This window comes from Nanorana parkeri, unplaced genomic scaffold (assembly GCF_000935625.1).
Source record: "Nanorana parkeri isolate BGI_ZX_2015 unplaced genomic scaffold, ASM93562v1 scaffold135, whole genome shotgun sequence".
Classification (NCBI taxonomy): domain Eukaryota; kingdom Metazoa; phylum Chordata; class Amphibia; order Anura; family Dicroglossidae; genus Nanorana; species Nanorana parkeri.
The window spans coordinates 503,312-523,290 of record NW_017306403.1 but is presented as its reverse complement, the minus strand read 5'-3'; the positions used below and the strand labels follow the sequence as shown (position 1 = coordinate 523,290).

General features: G+C 46.1%; 1 protein-coding gene across 6 annotated transcripts in view; it reads left to right on the top strand.

Annotated features, from left to right (window-relative positions):
* PLXNA1 (plexin A1) overlaps positions 1–19,587 on the top strand; it is a 293,334-nt gene extending 273,747 nt beyond the window's left edge. For 5 of the 6 annotated variants that reach the window (XM_018553935.1, XM_018553936.1, XM_018553937.1 and 2 more), the window contains 9 exons: positions 342–488; positions 3,715–3,874; positions 4,687–4,790; positions 5,076–5,172; positions 9,276–9,466; positions 13,252–13,421; positions 16,121–16,333; positions 16,430–16,580; positions 18,693–19,587. In XM_018553935.1, the coding sequence (XP_018409437.1) occupies positions 342–488; positions 3,715–3,874; positions 4,687–4,790; positions 5,076–5,172; positions 9,276–9,466; positions 13,252–13,421; positions 16,121–16,333; positions 16,430–16,580; positions 18,693–18,788 (1,329 nt within the window). In that variant the 3' untranslated portion in view covers positions 18,789–19,587. Of the gene's footprint in view, positions 1–341; positions 489–1,665; positions 1,717–3,714; positions 3,875–4,686; positions 4,791–5,075; positions 5,173–9,275; positions 9,467–13,251; positions 13,422–16,120; positions 16,334–16,429; positions 16,581–18,692 lie in introns of all 6 variants that reach the window. The other variant, XM_018553932.1, reaches the window with a different exon arrangement.
* The last annotated feature ends 392 nt before the right edge of the window (positions 19,588–19,979 follow it).

Here is a 19,979-nt window from a genome sequence, read left to right as displayed (position 1 = left end):
TGGGGCTGCTAGAGTCTTGCAAAGCCTCATGGGACGTGTAATTCCACAACAGCTGGAGTGTCGAGGTTGCCTATGTGGGAGCTTTTTTTTTTCTTTTTTGGACTGTACACTGGAAGAACACAAGCTTTCCAGCAACAGCTACATAGTACTTCAAGTCTTCGCATGTACAAGCCAATACTAATCAATACTTTTGGCTTGTGAAGATGTGAGGAAAGCTAATCAACGTTGCCGGTTATTTTCTACCATCTTATGATTGTGTTATTGTCTTCATTTTGTCTTAATTGTGATTGTAATTTCCCATCTTGTAACTGTGTCCCCCCCCCCTCTCTGGTCCTGCACAGGAGTGCGCCGGGGAACCGCTGTTCATGCTGTACTGCGCCATCAAGCAGCAGATGGAGAAAGGGCCCATTGACGCCATCACAGGAGAAGCTCGCTACTCCCTGAGTGAAGATAAGCTCATCCGCCAACAGATCGACTACAAGACGGTGGTCAGTACACTAGAGAGCAATATCTGTTCGCTATTAAACCTCATTTTCACTGACTCTAGCAGTGTGCATGTTGTGTGTTTTTGCTGAGGATGCTTTTGTGTGGCGGGAGCAGGTCTGTCCAGCTCTAGTCTTCCATGTCTACTCACGGCCCTTTTGTTGAGAAGACGGTGAAACGGCTAGATGTTATTTTGCAGGTAGGGCTGCAGCTGGACAGACCTGAGCTGAGCTGATAAGGGAGACCTCTCTGCTCTTCTGAAACCTCCCATTTATATCGGCACAGCAAGAGGCCAACTCCATCCAGGACTGATATTTCCAGCTGATGGTTTCTGTCAACTGGCAGGTTTTCTGAGATACTCCAGTGGTTTGGTTTCCCCACAGATGTTTGTGTCTCCGCCCCCTTTCACAAGGCCATAATATAGATGTCACTCTTCTACAACTGTACACAGGGCTGAATTTCCCACATGGCCAACCGAGGCCCGGTCTTGGGGCAGCAGGGGTGTGGGCAGCAGGGAGTAGAGGGGCAGCAGGGGTGTGGGCAGCAGGGAGTAGAGGGGCAGCAGGGAGTAGAGGGGCAGCAGGGGGGTGGAATTCCTATCTCCCGATGCTCGGGACACGAAGTTCCGGGTGCCGGTCAGGTAGTTGTTTTCTACATTTAGCCCTGCTTTGGGTGACTGGGGGGGGGGGGGGGGGGCAGAGAGAGTTAAATCCCAGGACCCCAGAGAAGGGGGTACCCTTTATACCCCATTGGCTATTTACATGTCTCACATAAAATAAAGTAACCCCATAGGTCATACATAATGTAAAATACAGAAACAGTTAGCAGTCCAGCAGTAAGAAAGTGATGCACCCTATTATAGGTTTGTGAGAGGGGCAGAGACACAAACGATGGATCAGAATTCCTGAGATGTACCCAATTCTAGCACCTGATTTCACTTTACCAGTGCCCACCCTAGACCCGAATATCTGTGTTGTATGGAGTTGTCTTTTAAGCAATTATACAATCTCATATTTAATCTGATTCGACTAGCATAGCCCACACCATGCTGCATTGCCACCCGCTATTCAACAGAGTCGCTTTTTTTTTCATTGGACTTTTTCTCTCTCTCTCCCCCCTGTCCTCTCTCTTCTTTTTTTCTTTGTTTCTCACTAAACCGGCTCACCCTTTAATGGATTGAAGAATCCTTCTGATGGCGGGCTGAGCGATGAATCATGGTCCCGCTCGCCTCAAGTAAGTTTTGATCCCAGCTCTATGCTCTGTGGCTGGATCCTTCAATCCATTTCAGCTTTGACTGTGGTGAAGGCGAGCAGAGTTTCCTTCTCCTGCTGCTGTTCAACCAATCCCAGCACACCACATCGCAGAACTGCCCCATAGCTTGAGGAGGCTGTTATTTTGCCCTGAATAGGCCGAAGTGACAGATTCTCTTGTAAGGAGAATCCCCAACCCACTGATACTTGCCTCCTCTGCACTTTCCCACCGCTGTGTTCATCTGTCTGAGCCACAGGTCCAAACCTTGTGTATGCGTCACATCTGAGCTTACACAGGGTTAAAATAGCCCTCGCTCTCAGGCCCCAGCACTGCATCCTGTAAGGAGGTCACATGTTCCTCCATAAGCATAGACGTCAGTGTATCATGGGTTCCAACAGAGAGTCAGGGGAGTGCATCAGTGGGTTGGGGAGTTGTTCTTAAGAACCTCTTTGAAGGGCCTGTCCACCTAAAAACTATTATTGTAGATATGGCTGAATGCCAGTGGGCTGAACCTGGATGCAAGAGGCCTCTTCTGGACAGATACACTTATGACAAAAAGTTGGTGCACACCTGACCATTACACCTTCCTATATGGCCAAATATATATGGACACCCCTACTAAATGATTGGGTCCAGGTGTTTCCAGTGAAGGGTACTGTTAATGCTACAGCATACAAAGACAATTATGTGCTTCCAACCTTGTGGCAACAGTTTGGGGAAGGCCCTATTCTGTTCCAGTATAACCGTGCACAAAGCCATCTCCATAAAGACCAGTTCCCCTGACCAGTTCCCCTGACCAGTTTGAGGTAAAGTAACTCAGGTGGCCTGCACAGAGTCCTGACCTTAACCCTACTGAATACCAAATGAATTCAAATGCTGATTGCAAGCCAGGTCTTCCTCTCTGACATCAGCACCTGACCTTACAAATGCCCTTTTGGCTGCATGAGCACAAGTTCCCACAGCCACACTCCAAAATCTCTTGGAAAGCCGTCCTAGATGGCAACTCCATATTAATGCCCATGGTTTTGGAATGTCCAACAAGCTCGTATAGATGTGATTATCGGGTGTCCACAAACTCTGACCCATATAGTGTACTAGAAGAGGGCGGGTGATCCACCCGCGAGAGCCGGCTGCCAGGAAAACCTAAAATGTATTTAGGTGCACAGATTATGTTTAAGGTGCCGCAACAACCAATAACACCACCTGCATTGCAGATGATGATTTCTGATTGGCTGCGATGAGCAACTGCTCCTTGCAGTCGTCTTTTTAGAGAATTCGGAAAAGTCGGACAAGTTCCAGATGGAGCCGATCTGAGACAAATGGCACAACTCTGCACAGAACAGCGTGGACAAAATATGCTGCTTGTCTTAAATAAACTTACTCCATCTGTACATCTAATTCATTCGGCAGTTTTATTATAGCCCCAAACACTTTTTTTTTTTTCTGACTGTCAGTGTCTGAATAGTGGACTGTATATATAACGATGTGTCTGAAAGAAATACTGTGTGTGTTGCCAACAGAAGCCAGTCAGCGTGGCCTTTCTGTTTCTTAAACTGCACTAGACAAGAACACTCCTTGATAAATACAGCCCATTGCATCAGAATGACGAATATTTAAGCAACTGTTTTTGTTTGTAAGTTCCACTGTGCATACTCTCTCCCATGCATCACATGTCCACGTTCCATGGACTCCCCCTGCTGCATGCCATTCAGGGTTATCAGGAAAGCCTGCTCCTGTTTTTAGAAGCTTGAGAAATGCTGCGGGGGGGTGGCGGCGGCATGGCAGCAAGTTTTAACGAGCATCGGCAGCGCCAGTCTGCCCTCCGCACCTGTGCTCCCGTTTCCTGTGGGGAATGATGCTTATTAAAGTCATAAATTCTGTATCAGAGAAACAAGGAATAATTGAATTAGCTGATTGCAGGTCGCAATAAACTCCAAGCCGTTCCCCATTTTTATATCACCGTTAAAACTTTCTCCGCAGACGCTCAACTGTGTCAATCCGGAGAACGAGAATGCCCCGGAGATCCCGGTGAAGGTGCTGAACTGCGACACCATAACGCAAGTCAAGGAGAAGTTGCTGGACGCCGTGTACAAGGGTGTCCCGTACTCCCAGCGACCCAAAGCCGGAGACATGGACCTTGGTAAGAGCGTTGGGTTCTCAGCAGTTCATTCTGTAAACGTTATTTCAGAATGGTGTTTATTCTCCCAGAAGAACTTACACTCTATGTTCCCATCACAGCTGTACACATGACTAAGTCACTTTAAGAATGACGTTGAACATTTCTGGCCTTCGGAGTGGCTCATTATCACCCTCCAACCCACTTATACCCAACCTTGACATACTTTCCTATCTCCTTGTTACTACTTTTGAGCCCTCAGGAAATACCCAGCACTAGGGATGCACCAATACTGATACTAGAATTGGTGCCAATGCCGAGTATTTGGGCGAGTACGAGTCCTTGCCCGATTCTTCCTGTATCAGGAAGCCAGGCAACCAGTCATTACACGCTGCCCGGCTTTCTGATTGGCCGGGGAGCTGGCTCCATGCTCGCTCATCACTTGTGACGAGCAAGCATGGAGCGCCTTTCCATCCTATTAGTTGCTGACGCCAGTAATGTTTATTTTAGGTATTCATATAGCGGCAACAATTTACACAGTGCTTGACATAGTATTCAGTCACACAGTGTCCTCATGGAGCTTACAATCTAAGGTCCCTATATCTCCCACACACTAGGGCCAGTTTACCTACCAGCATGTCTTGGTAGCGTGGGGGGGTGGGCACCAGAGTACCTGAAGGAACCCACACAAGCACAGGGAGAACATGCAAACTCCTAGCAGATAGTGTCTTGGCCTGCAATCCAAACCAAAGACCCCAGTGCTGCCAGGCAGAAGTTATAATCACAAATCCAATAGACAGAATTCTGAACATTTTTATTGGTGCGTATTTTTGCAGAATGGCGCCAAGGCAGAATGGCCAGGATCATATTGCAGGATGAGGATGTGACGACCAAAATAGACAACGACTGGAAGCGCCTCAACACTCTGGCTCATTATCAGGTGGGTGAGCGTTCCTCTGCAATTGCTAAGAAGCCATTTTGATTTGGTATAACGATCTGAGGCTGTGTGGAAGAGTCGGTGTAGCCTATACAAGCTCTATTCTGCTCTATTCTATAGCTGTATTCTAATGGAGATTACAAAATGAAAAACATACTTGATCGGTTGTTCTTGGCAATAGCACTCTTACTAATTTGCTGTTTAATAATGAATGTTGGACGGGCCTATTGTGTACAACACCTTACATTCTCCAGATTGCTAAGTTTTGGCACTTGTGTCCCCCTTTAGGTCATCGATGGGTCTTCGGTTGCTCTGGTCCCCAAACAGAACTCCGCTTATAACATCTCAAATTCATCAACGTTTACAAAGTCTCTGAGCAGATACGGTAAGTGTACGAGTCTGGCCGGATGCAAGTGTGTGTGTGCGGTGACGTGCGCCGCGGTACATTTCCTATTTTTTATGTGACAGTGTGGGCAGGTTCTGTACAGGTGATCACTGTCCACTAATACTGATCACTGGCCAAACTGCAGCAAGCTGAAAACAGGATAATTTGTGTTTATCACAAAGATTGCTTATTACTCAGTGCCATCTACAGTCATTTCAGCACCCATCCTTATTGGGTTTACCAGTAAGGAGTGTGGCAGGATACCTACTGGACTGATGAGGGGATAATTCACTGTGCTGACAGGAAACCTTCATCTTTCAGCACAGCTGACAGTGATACAATGCAAAAAATGTGAAAAGTGGGCTAGAGCTCCCTCTGCTGGCTTGATGGGAAACTACTTAATATTAATATGCAATATTTGTGCGTAAATCCCACCCCCAACCACTTACTGTTCTTAATACCTTTTGCAGTGCTCCACTGCCTCTCTTTTTCCATGGCAGCTGCCACCAAACTACACTGTGTCACCTGGTGTCAGAGTTAAGAGGGAGCGGTGATGTCAACCCTTCCGCCATTAAACAAGTATGTCCCCTGCACACCATTCAGCAATCAGGACCGGTGCTTGAAATAGCAGTGGTGCTCGTAGTGATGTTCACGGACGGCGTTGTGCATATCCAGAGTTAATAGCAATGAAGATCACAAGCACTCGCAGGATGAAATAAACCAAAGTGTTCTTCTATTGTAGAAACATGTCCCGCGTGTAGTATAGCCAGCGTTTCAGAACCACGCAGGGTCCCTTCATCAGGGCAAATATAACCATGTTCTACATGCATGGGCAACACAGTGGCATTGTGGTCAGTGCTTCTGCCTTGCACTAGGGGTCCCTGGTTCGAATCCTGGCCAGGTCATTATCTGCAAAGGAGTTTGCATGTCCTCCCTGTTGCTTGTGTGTTTCCTCCCACACTCCAAAGACATGCCGGTAGGTTAATTGGCTCCTGTCTGTATATTGGCCCTCTATGTGAGATGGGGACCTTAGATTGTAAGCTCCTCAGGGGCAGGGGCTGATGTGAATGTGCTCTGTGTAAAAATGAATTGATGTACAGCACACCAACAATATTGCAGTCCAAAGTGTTAGTTTATTGGAACGTCATGTCACCAAAACTAGCGGGGCCACACGGTCCCCTTCATCAGGCTCAGCAATGATGGTCACATGACGTTCTAATAAACAAACACTTTGGACTGCAATATTGTTGGTGTGCTGGTGACATACATTCACTTTTTTACTGTGTGGCGGCGCCATCTGCAGGTCACTGCGAGCACCCCCCCTGCCCTCATCTAATTTGGGGTTTTCCTGGTAAGGAGTGCGACAAGGTATCTTTTTGCTTGTTTCTGTGCTCTGTGTAAAGCGCTGCGTAAATTGTCGGCGCTGTATAAATACCAGTGATAAATAATAATAAATAATTGGGCAAGGTGACAGGGCCTCTTGAACTGATTAAATAGAAAAAAAAATCCATAATAACCATAAGAAAGAATAAACTATCAATGTATCATTTCTATGTCCTGCAGTACATTATAAGTCTGCACAGCGCCGCTATTTCCCGAATCTCCTTTTTCGGGATGGTAATCTCCCTTTTCCGATCCGTCTCAGTGGTTTAATCCACCCGGCAGCACAGCAGTTTCCGATTGGCTGCCGGCCGGTCGGCTGCTTTGCAGAGCCGCACGCCTGTCACAGGGTTCCCGAAGCCGCTTTTGTCAGCCACAAAAAAAAAAAAAAAGATTGCGGCGATTTTTTGTTTTCCGCGTCGGGCCGCAGGATGCGTCTGATCTGTTTATTTTATTATAAAGGGACTTGTCTGGAGGTCAGACACATGCCGTCCTCGTAGTCACTAATTAAAGCCGCAGAAGCGATCTCAAATCAAAGGAAGTTGATAGTGATGCTAAAATTAATTATCGCACATAACAAGCTTTGAAATGTCAGAGCCGGAACGAGTGGCTGCCTTCAGCTCCTCATCCGCAAAGCTTTTGGGAACTGTTCATTAAACGCAGCTAACGCTTTGCTGGAAGAGCCTTTGAAGACTGGATTCTGATGAGGAAGCTGGAACGAACCATTTATGGGATGTTTAACTGATTTGTCTCCAGGGTCTTGCTGCGCCTGGCAGTCAAGCGTCGCAATCGGCCCGTGCCTTTCTCCGGCGGCCATTTTGTACGCTGAACCAGTAATCGGGATGGGCGGCAGTTCGTTGGCAGGGAGCTGGTTACCTCACTGTTTTCTCCTTATTGGTCCAGACACGGGACAGGTCCTCTTTCTCTGTAACGTGTTGTGGTTCTCTGCCGAATTCTCCTGTGATTCCAGGGAGGACTGATAACGCTTTCCCAGTAGGTGAACTCTTGCCACCCTGGGCTCATAGGAAGTGAGTTGAATGATGCTCGGTGTGTATCAAACGGCATCCATTGAAGGATCACCAGGGATTATTTTATTAGGGATGCACCGATACTAGTATCGGTGCCGATGCCGAGTACTTGGGCGAGTACTCGTACTTGCCCAAATGCTCCGATGTCTAACCCGATCCGGTATCAGGAAGCTAGGCGGCGAGTCATTATATGCTGCCTGGCTTCCTGATCTTCCAGAACCTGGCTCCATGCTCCCTCATCACTTGGTGATGAGGGAGCATGGAGCCGGCTTCCCGGCCAATCAGGAAGCTGGGCAGCATATAATGACTTGCCGCCTAGCTTCCTGATTGGTCGGGAAGAAAGCCAATTAGGAAGCCGGACGACGAGTCATTACTTGCGCCCCTGGCTTTCTGATTGCCCAGAGAGCTGGCTTCATGCTCCTTTGTCGCCTGGTGACGAGGGAGCATGGAGGCGGCTTCCCGGCCCATCAGGAAGCTGGGCGCCATGTAATGTCTCGTTGCCCGGCTTCCTGATTGGCCAGAAAGCCGGCCCCATGCTACCTAGTCACCTGGGGACGAGGAAGCATGGAGACGGCTTCCCTGCTGATCGGGAAGCCAGGTAGCAAATCATTACATGCCCCTTGGCTTCCTTAATTGGACTTCCGGTATTCCATATCGGCAAGTACCAAAAAAACATATTGGTACTCAACACCGAAAAAACTGCATCGGTGCATCCCAAATTTTAATGAAAGCTGCAAATTACCAAACATTGAAATGAACATGCTAAAGATTAGATTTCAGTGATTGGGTTGTGATCTAATTCACATAGGAAGCGATGTTGTGGCCGGCGCTTGAGGACATCATCAACCTGGTTTTACAGCACAAATTGTTTCCATTGACAAAATCCATGTTGACCCTCCCTGTCCATTGGCAGCGAGTGGCCCTTTTTTTTGTAGAGCAACCCTGAATCACACTGATCATTATACTAGATGTTTGAGATGTCACCATAGCAGCCATTTTTCCAAGTGTTCTATCAGTTCACCAGCAGCTGGTGATATGAGTGGGGCAAGAGACCTTTTTTTTTGCCTGGTGCCTGTCTGTTCCCCTCAGGAAATTCATAAGCAGCGTCTTGAATTGGCCCCCCCACATGTGCACCACACTATATTTCAGTCCATTTTTTTCCTTCATTTCCGATGTCACAGTCTATCTCCATCCCGAACCGCGTTTCAGCAATGACAGAGCTCAGATGAAAAACCATTTTCCCACAGATGGGGTCACGGACTGTAAGCTAAATAGATAATAACAGCTAAAATGTGGGATAGATGGAATGGAAAATGAAGACTAGATGTTGCAGACAGACGATTTATTCAGATATTTGTGAGACGGTGGAAGGTGATGGAGCTAGTGAAGGGAGGACTGTGATTATTATAATGGGTTGGCAGCATCAAATTGGATCATGACACCACATGAAGCTTAATTAGGATGAGAAGTAGTAATGTTTCCACAGCTACGGAGGGCGGGAGGGGACCAAAAGGCCGCGTTTATGTTCAATAAGTTTTTATTAGGGTATTTTCATTATTCCAAAACGAATAGAAAGTATTCAAGAACAAAGAAAGTCCGGTTAGGACCAACAATATGAAATAAGAAGCAGGTAAAGACATAAAAGGCCGCGTTTAGATGCTCCTCACACTCACCCTGTGAACTCTTTCCCCACAGAGAGCATGCTACGGACAGCGTCCAGCCCCGACAGCCTGCGCTCACGAACGCCTATGATCACCCCGGACCTGGAGAGCGGTACAAAGCTCTGGCACCTAGTGAAGAACCATGATCATTTGGACCAACGTGAGGGTGACAGAGGGAGCAAGATGGTGTCCGAAATCTATCTCACCAGATTATTGGCAACAAAGGTAAGAAGGAAAATATAGCAAACCATGTTCTGTCCCTTATTACTGTCTGAAGAAAAAGCAAATCCATCACAATTATCCTCCCATGTATACAGTGCAGCAAATAAAAATCAGAGCAGGTAATGTGGGAAACATTTAGAGCAGGAATAATGTGATATGACGTGAGGCGGCCTAAGATTACAGGTAGTGGGATCCTTTTTGGAACCGTAGGGCAGAATAAATGGGTTTTGTAAAAGCTTTACCCCCCCAAAAAAAAGAATACTTGCGAATTGCCTTTCAAGAATTGGATATCTGCCGACAAATTTACAGGTTAATAGACCCTAGAGGCTACAATCAAAATGGAAATATTTTACACATATATTTCAAAGTGCAGAAAGTGAGAGTGCTAGTCATAAATAATATTTATTGAGTTCATGATTCTACACAAAATTTACCTATCTGTCACAGCAATGTGAAGTAGGGGCATCACTAAAGTACAAGGAACGCCACTCGTAACTATCAATGAGTAGCTATCAATGAGGTGCTAAGGATTCTGCTATGAGGTAGGGCCATCATCATACTTTGGACTAAGGAAGGACCTAGAGCCATCACTGACAAACGTACGTGGGTAGGAACTAGGGCCATCACTGAGGTACAGTGGACTTTGTTAGGAACTAGGGCCATGACTGAGGTACAGTGGACTTTGTTAGGAACTAGGGCCATGACTGAGGTACAGTGGACTTTGGTAGAAACTAGGGTCAACAATGAGGTGCAGTTGACTTTGATAGAAACTAGGGCTATCCTCAAGGTGCAGTGGACTTCAGTAGGAAGACCTTCACTGAGGTACAAAGAACTGTGTTAGGACCATCACCAAGGTAAAAGTAACTTTGGTAGGAGCTTAGGCAGTTACTGAGACACAAGGAACATGGCTAGGATCTGACACGAGGATCTCCACAAGGGTCTAAACTTATTACTAAGGTACAAGAAATTCCGCTAGGAACCGGGCCATCACCAAGGTGCAGTGGACTTCGGTAGGAACTAAGACCTTCACTGAGGTACAAAGAACTCTATTAGGGCCACCACCCGAGGTTCAAGGAACTGTGCTAGGAGCTAAGGCATTTACTGAGGCACAAGATGTTTCCTAGGATCTGACGCCATCACTGAGATACAAGGAGCTCCACAGTCACCTTGGCCTATCACTGAGGTATTAGGACCATTGCTGAGTCTCAAGGCCTCATGAAATCAGTGTAAATATATATTTCTTACGGATGACTCCAATTCCTAGAGATCTGATCAGCTTCAGCAAAACACACACAAAAAAAAGGACTGTCGAGAAAGCAGACTCTGATGACATTTTTGCATCCCTCTTGTTGACAAAGCAGAAACAGGCCCCTGCGTCCTCCTGCTAACGCACAGCCTATTTTCCAGAGTGACCCGGCAATGGCAGTGATTGGCGTTATAATTTAGCCGCTTCCCTGGATCAGCAGAAAGGAAGTCAGAAGAGAGGGAGTTACGGGCTTTACAGCTGCAATCGATGGGTTATGACACAAATTAACCGCTATTGTTTCGTAATGGCCGTATAAAAGGAATTCATAAGAGGTTCTTTCAATAAACCCCCAGCCGTTGTTAAGACATTATGAAAACCCACATTAATTGCACTTGCTGTAAATATCGTTGCGTGTTATTTATATCCGCGCGTCTCTATACGTTTTCGGGCTTCGGTTAGCGGGATATATATTTATTTAACAGGGAGTGGTATTTACGGCTTGCTTATGGATATTAATGGCTATAGGAAAGATTAATTCTTCCTTTAATGAGCTTTTCTGCGGACTCTGAACCTTCAGCAAATCTTCCTCGCTACATAACGTCTCCACGAGTGTAATAACTTGTAGGTCTACGGGGAATCTGCCCGCGCAACAACAAAATTAATTGCAAACGCGGGAGGAAATATTTAGGCGTATTCTGAAGGATTCCCGTTGAATTTGTAGTGCTCCCATAGGAAATGCTTGCTTTTATTCCCTTGCTGTGGATTCTCATGCATTTTATCTCGGCGAGGAAGGATAATATAAAAAGCCTTATTTCTGCCATTTCAACTTATAGACGGATGTAAAGGCATCCTGGGGATGTTACTGTTTACTCTTGCAAGCGCGCATTTGTAATGCTGTTTTGAAATATGTTCGGAGTGCACCTCGGAGCATGCCGCTACATAGGTGGGTAGGGAGTGCAGTCATGACTCTTGTATTATTATTATTTTTTTAATGTAGTTTTTAGTGCATTTTGGATGGATGGTGCTAAGCTTTGCCACCTGGAACACTAAGGGGGCTATTCACAAAGGAGCCGAAGGATCCAGCCCTAGCTTCGGCTGATCCTTCGGCCACCGGAGCCCTTCGAAGGGCTGCTGTACGGGCTATTTTAAATAGCCCGTACAGCAGCCGAAGGCGGCCAAGCAGGAGGCATATGCTTCAGCTCGACTGAGTTGAAGTGTCGGCCTGAAGCAGGGCGAACGGCCTGCGGAAGGCCGGCCTTTTGCCCCGAAAATGACAGCTATTGACGGCGGCATTCAGCTATGCACTCACTGCCGTTTGGTCACTATGTGATTATGTGGTTCAGTTGAATGCAAACCTCAGCAGATGCATATACTTCCCTTCTGTTCACATGTCACTCCATTCAGTTGCTGGAATTGTATGGAAAGCCATTGTGTAGGCTACAAGTCTCTGGATTTGTAACTCACACAGGGCTATCAACTCCCCAGTGATTTTTCGGATTGGCCCAGTGCTGTCACATGCTCCTCCATACCCAGAAATATTAATTCCTTTGGCTCGTAATGCCGAACAGAACAGAGGAGTAGAAGAGATTATACACTGCTGGTGGTGGGAGGAGTAAAGGGAACCTGTTGAATATTCAAACTATATACTAACATTAAATAAACAATGCCTTCCCTTTAAGTAGACTGGGTCTCCGCTGCACCACACACTGTAACGTCTTCTTTCCCCGACCCAGTAATGCTTAATGCCTGCATGTGCGCATTAAAGGGATGGCTCCCTTTTATATGGAGATGAGGGAGTAATTGCTCATCAGTCACACACCTTTCCCACTGCGTTGTTGGATTTCCGTGAGCGTTAACAAGCACTGCTGACACTCAACGTGTGCTCGTTATTATTTAGCCATTTGGGCTCCGGTGACAGAAATCCATTGCACTCGAATGGTAACCTTAAGAAAGTGCAATCATTGATTTACCTGTATGTATGACAGAGGGGGAGGAATAGATTTTGTTAAAAAGATGATGACAACAACTAAGGTAGCCAATAAAGAGCACCTGTCTCTTAGCTCTTGGTTTAGACAGCCTCTAAGGAATCTTTCAGGGCTGCATTGAGAATGGCCATTGCCGACATGTCTTTGGAGGTGCTGGCTTCAGAGCTTTCATCTTCATCCTGGTTTCACTACTTAATGAGTTGCTGCCCTATTGCAAGCATGTGCATATGAGGTTCTCCAGCACATTGTATACACGGGTTCTTTCCTGGCCAGCCGTTCATTAAATAGCGATGGAAGGATGAGTGAAGCAGCAGCTGGCATATGCCTGTCCTGATAACTGTCAATGAAGTGATTTATTGAGCTGGACTTAGAGCCTCTATCATACCGGCAAGTTTTCATTTGGAATAATTTTTTGAAGATGGTACAAATAGGTAGGAGATGGATTCCAACTCTCATCTTCCTATTACACAGGACACTGCTTACGTCCGATTAGGTTGCTCTAGTTCTACCTTGTTGCATTGCTCTGAATCCTTATCGTTCTTGTTTCCTGTCTCCAGGGCACCCTCCAGAAGTTCGTAGACGACTTATTCGAAACCATATTCAGCACGGCACACCGCGGCAGCGCACTACCTCTCGCCATAAAATATATGTTTGACTTTCTGGATGAGCAGGCGGATAAACACCAAATCACAGATTACGATGTGCGGCATACATGGAAAAGTAATTGGTAAGTGACCCTAACTTGGGCTTCATGATGCTGACTCAAAGCTATTGAGTGCCCCGAGGTGGTGGGATGTATACTAGTTATTAGGGATGCACCGATACCGGTATTTCGAGTACCGATATATTTTTTTTTGTGGGTACTTGCCGATACCGAATACCAATACCAGAAGTCCTAATAATGAAGCCAGGCGGCGTGTAAACACTCGCCACCCGGCTTCCCAATTAGCAGGGAAGCCGTCCCCATGCTTCTCGTCATTAGGTGACAAGAAAGCATGGAGCTGGCTTCCCGGCCAATCAGGAAGCTGGGCAGCGTGTAATGACTTGCTGCCCGGCTTCCTAGTACCGTAAGTATCGGGCTAGGCATTTGGGCGAGTACTCGTACTCGCCCCAAATACTCGGCTTTGGCACTGATACTAGTATCGGTATCAGTGCATCCCTACTAGTTATGAACTCACTCAGTTATTGTATGTAATAGGTTACAGCCAGGTGCTATTACTTGTAAGCTATAGAAGTTCCTGAACTAAAGTTTAGACTTGCAGCACTCCCAGTTCCCAGCTTCATTAGGGTCACCATATGGGTGGGTCTGTTCTTGACTCAACCCACAAAGTCTGCACTGCGGCTTGTACAGCAACGTACAAAGAAACCTTTGCGGTGTTATATAGTGAGTCTGAATCCAATGTGGATTGTTAGCTTTTCTGCCAAACCAGTGCATCCAAAAAGTGAATGCCAACAAAGGAAAACTGTTATGGTTTATTACCGAATTGCAGAAGATTTCTGGAATGAAAGAAGCTTTAGGCCTGGTTCACACCTGGGCGTTTTACAGCGCGTTCCTACACGCTGTAAAACGCTCAACATGTGAAAACCAATGATTGCCTATGGGCATGGTTCCCACCTGGGCGTTTTACAGCGCATAGGAACGCTCTGCAAAACGCCCAAAGAAGTACAGGAGCTTCTTTGGGGCGTTTTGCTGCGCGTTGCCATTGGTATTCCCGAGTGTGGATCGGGGTTAACAAAGCGGTAACCCCGAGCCACACTCGGGAATACAGCGTACAGGTCTTACCTTGTCCGCGATCCCCGCTGTGTCTTCGGCGACTTCCGGGTACTTTCCCTTGCGAGCGGCCGCGTCGCAGGGGGGCGGAGCCGGCGGGAAGTTTAAAAGTGAAACTAAAAAAAATAGATCTATTTTTTTTAAATCGAGAAAATAAAGGAAAAAAACAAAAATCATACCGCCAGTGAAACGCGCGTTTCACTGAACTGAAAAACGAGCATTAAAAAACCGCTCAGGTGTGAACCCAGCCTTAGGGGTAAAATTTGACTGCAAAGTTTTCCTCTTAGCTTTGTCTGAGTGTAAGACTCTTCAGACCTGTGACTTTCCTCCTCGCTATTAGCTTCTGTATCGGGAAGGTCGGGAGGACATTTCCGCAGTCTTTTCTCCTTTCCAGCTGAACGTTTTCTTAGGCAGAGTCCCCTTTTCACCTTTACTTGGATATACAGCTGGGACTATCCCCCTCCCTTCCTTCTGTATGCGTCGATTTCATTTCGCTGGCGTTCCCTCTGTTTCCAGCCAGCGGGACATCCCTACATATGACATTTGTAATATGGCAGATAAATTGCTTTTCTATGGTTCGGTGGCTGCCAGCAATTAGCAGCGATGGCTGGGGAAATGCATATATACTTATCTTAACCCATCAGTAGATACAAAAGCTGTGACTTTGCTGTTACCGGGAATCTGCCGATGACATCTAAGAGTGGAGTGAAAATATGAAAGACATTAGCCGGGTTGCAGGAGGACATCTTGATCTCATCAGTGAAATAAATCAACATATTGCTCAAACATTCTAGTTCCAAGTACAAAAAAAAAAATCAAACTTTTGAATTTTAACAGATTCTGCCTTAGGGCGGGGAGAAGTCTCCTGTGAATACAGAGGGGGAAATCTAATAAATTGAAGAGCGAAAGATAAAGATCTGCTCACAAAGAGATGTTCTAGTAAGTTGGAACACCTCCCAATTCAACAATGAGTCCCCATGCGGAGGTTCCCATAATCACCCTTAAAGGAGAACTATGCGGTTAGGGCTTTTCCCCATAGTTCTCCTTAGGGTAACTAGAGGACACAAACCAGCGTCCTCCCGTCACCCTAAGCTCAGTATACCGCGAGCTACAGCTCGCGGTAAACTGAGACGCCGCAGCCAGGACGGATCCCGACATTACTGTCTGGATCCACCCAGCTGAGTGATTTTCACTCACCTCATAGTTCTCCTTTTAAAGTGAACCTGTGCTTTGTCCATGCAGAACAAACCAATAGGTGCCCTTTGATGCCCCTTACATAGCTGCATATGCCTTTCCTTCACTCCCCCTCTGTTTAGCCACTAGGAGTAATGAGACAAGTGTTAGCGCCAAGTTGTTCCAATTAGAGATTCCGGAGAGCTGTGCCCCCTTGTGAGAGCGCAGGGCAAATCGCCAAGCACCAGCACTCTCGCATTGGGTGAGCCACATGTTCCTCTGTTCCCAAAAGTACCATATTTTTTCTTTGTGTGTTCCCTGGTTCTGGTCATGGGCCTCTGTACTTCCCAGAGGTTGCTGTTCCAGCCAGAACCTGCAAAACTCAAACTGAAGTAAGATTGTGGCCCATTTTGCCATTTCTTAGATGGGGTTAGCAGTTCATTTGCTGGTTGGAGTTTCTTTAACACTGTTTTCCCTTTCAGTTTACCTCTGAGGTTCTGGGTGAACGTCATCAAGAACCCTCAGTTCGTGTTTGACATCCACAAGAACAGCATCACGGACGCCTGCCTCTCGGTGGTGGCCCAGACCTTCATGGACTCTTGTTCTACGTCAGAGCACAAGTTGGGCAAAGATTCTCCCAGTAACAAGCTGCTGTATGCCAAGGACATACCCAACTACAAGAGCTGGGTGGAGAGGTAAGTGGGCTCTACTGCCGTGACAGAATTGTAGTTTAGGTCGGGGCCACACCAGGCGTCTGAGTCTTGACTGAGTATTATGATTGCTTGTTTCAGGTATTACACCGACATCGCCAAAATGCCCGTAATAAGCGACCAGGATATGAGCGCGTACCTGGCCGAGCAATCACGGCTACACCTGAGCCAGTTCAACAGCATGAGCGCCCTACACGAAATCTACTCCTACATCACCAAGTACAGAGACGAGGTGAGCACCAACGGCGGGATCTGGGAAGGCAAACAATGGCTGTTCTTGGCGTCTTGGTTCCTAACGCCGCCCTCTTGCCATAGACATCAAATGTCTCCCTGTGCCTGGTATATATATATATATACAGCAGGAGCCATGAGACTCCACCACCTGGGGCAGTAACTCTGGTTGTGAGGTCTCTGGTATCCCTGAGAGATATAGGAACCCGGGGGGCTGATTTGACTTTCCACCGTCAAATATATGTCATAAAAACAAAGATTCTTGGTTGGTAAATACTTTAGTACATGGCCAGTCCTAATATTGGCAGCAAAATGGTTGTAACGCTGGCAACTGGCATTTATATTCAATCCACACAGATCAGTTTAGTAAAGTCTGCACCCGAGTCCATTTTAAAGCTCTGATTTGAATTGAAGCCTTGAAGGGGGAGTGGTTTGGCCCCCAAAATGCGTTGGATGTTTATGAAATTAAAGTGGCTTGGACTTTCTTACCGCTTGGTCTCTCTCGAGTTTACTTCAATTGTTTATACTTGACATCACTGCCTGGGTACCATTTGAGGGGTATTCTGGAACTCCATCCTTGCCCAGTTGTATTGGCTTCTCTAATGGACTGAAATGGCTTACTGTGTTTTCACTGCACACTGTGAGCTTTAGAAGCTGCAGCAAGTCAGCCCGGCCTTATTTCCTGGCTGGAGGACGTCCACCTCACTGAAACGCTACCCATTCTTTCCAGTACACTCCGTGCAAACTCACAACCTGTGAAAAGACTGCGCAGTAGTTCATCTTGCTTTTGATAAAAAATGAAATGGAGTTGCACCTCTCGTCAGTGTCCTCTTTATCTCGCCACTCCGAGATTTGACGTTGAACTTTCATATTTAGCGTTATCAACACAGACATAATTCCTGCTATTAAGGTGATGATAATTGTATTGGTAATTTATGAGTCAGTAATAGATGTTGTGACAGCCACCAATAACTTTTATTTTAGGTTAAATACACTTTCCTGACATCCTGTCGCATTTAATTTACCTGTAAAATCATTATGTTGGTGACAGGGTCTCTTTAAAGGACAACACAGTCAGAAGCTGGAAAATGGTTTGCTTATTTACAGGGCTATTCGTAAAAGAGTGAAGAGTTTGGAGAAGACAGGAAAAGGGAACAATCTAGGACAACATGGCTGAACTGGAGAGTGAGCTGAATTGGAGATTTTGTCCAAATCAGATATGTTGTCCTAGATTGTTCCCTTCTCCTCTGGCCTTCTCCAAACTCTTCACCCTTTTGTGAATTACCTTGTTAGTACCAGCCGGACTATGCGTGCCCTGGTCCTGTGTTTTACTTGCTATGACAATTTTTCTAATTTATTCAAGGATTGATAATGGTGGGTGGTTCTTTACCGCTTCTTTTCTCAATCAAGTCAATAAGGACTGACGCCGTAAAAACAATGCCCTCCCTGTGTGGATAATATCTCAGCAGTTAAAGGAGAACTATGAGGCAAGTGATTTTCACTCAGCCTCCTAGTTCTAGCCGACCGGTGACAATTAAACTGTCGCAGGTCGGCTCACTAGATCGGGAAGTGAGCGAACACATACCGTCGCTCGCTCACTTCTCGATCTAGCCTGCAGAGAGCCGTGACTGTCACTCACGGCTCCCTGCAGGGATTTACCCCCTCCCCTGTCCGATCCTCCAGCGCTGACTGGCGGATCGGACGGGGGAAGGAGCGGGTACAGCTGGCTCTGCCTCTGGATAGGCAGAGCCAGCTGTCAATCACGCAGCTGGGCGGATCCAGACAGTATTGTCGGGATCTGTCCCAGCTCGCGGTATACTGAGCTATGGGTGACGGGAGGACGCTAGTTTGTGTCCTCCCGTTACCCTTAGGGGAACTATGGGGAAAAGCCCTGACCCCATAGTTCTCCTTTAACAGAGAGGAGCACTTGCCCCTGAGTACTCCCTCTAGTGGCAAATCTCTAACATTAACAAAGATATGAATGAGCAAGCTTGTATAAAGTAATTGTAATTAAAAAAAGATGAGCAGGTCGGCTATTAAAATCCTATATGATGGAACTCGGTTGTGTAATATCATTTGTATGTTGAGTTCACATTTCCTTTTTCTATTGCAGATCTTAACCGCGCTGGAAAAAGACGAACAAGCGAGGAGGCAGCGGCTACGAAGTAAATTGGAACAAGTTATCGACACAATGTCGCAGAGCAGTTGAAGTCCACGACGGCCGCGCTCCAGGGCGTTGGTGGTAACTGAGCGAGACGGGGGGGGGGAAAGCGCTAAAACGTGACCACACTCCCAAAGCATGTGGCCTTGACAAAAAACCAACAAACTGCAGAACTGTTCTGAAATTTGAAACAAACATGAACAACAAACAAAAAAAAATGAAAGAAAAAAAAAAAAAAGCTTACATGTACATAAAATTAATTTAGAGAACATTTCAAAGAATGACATAGAAATCCTTTATAAACAGTTTTACGGACTCCTTAAAGTTCAGTACAAATTAAGAATATAGATTAAAGACCATGTCAGCTGCCTGTTCCAAAGGGGAAGACGGTGCTCGTGGCGGAGGAAAACGTGTGAAGACGGAAAGGACTGGACTATGTAGGACCTATAAGATTGCAGAAGAGACTTTCTCCCACCTCCTCCCTCCCGCCCCGCGTAGGCAGGCAGCCGATCGGCCCTCAAGAAAAGAAAAAAAGACAACCTCTCTCTCTCTCTCTTTGGCTTTTTGCCACCTAGTGTTAAACTGCTACATTTGCACAATTTATTGAGAATTTCGGGGTTTTTAAAGAAATTAAAAAAATAATTAAAAAAAAGCAATCGAGGAGAGAAAAAAAAAAATCTTTGAAGGGTTTGAGTGCGTTCTGGGAGACGGAAGAACTTCAAGAGCGTCCCGTGGATTTACCTGCGAGGAGGACAAAAAAAAAATATAATTCCAGAACCTTTCATATTTTTCTAGACTATATTATGTGCCATGTTTCATTTCAATGTTGTTTTAGTGAATAAAAATGTCATTTCAACTTCTTACTAAACCCCTTGTATGTTATTTTGGAATGAATTGTGAGTTTTATTTTACAATTATTATTGTTGGATATGTTTCATGAATATATTAAGGCTACTGGAAGCACATTCAGAATCACGGCACCTGTTAACGCGAATGTACATACTACAGATTGGCTAGCAAAGCGCATTCCCAGAATGCTTTGCTGCAGCAGATGAACCACGTGGGCATTAATATGTAGGGATCTGCGGACCGAAGCTACAAATGAGAGGGGTACAGGGCACCAAAAAGTCTCGTTTTGGTTTAGTTCTTCTCCTGTTAATTTATTAGGCGCTTCAGGTCTTGTACTGTTGCAGACTGGTTGTAGTGAAATGTTTGGGACGCCCCTGAATGTAATATTGC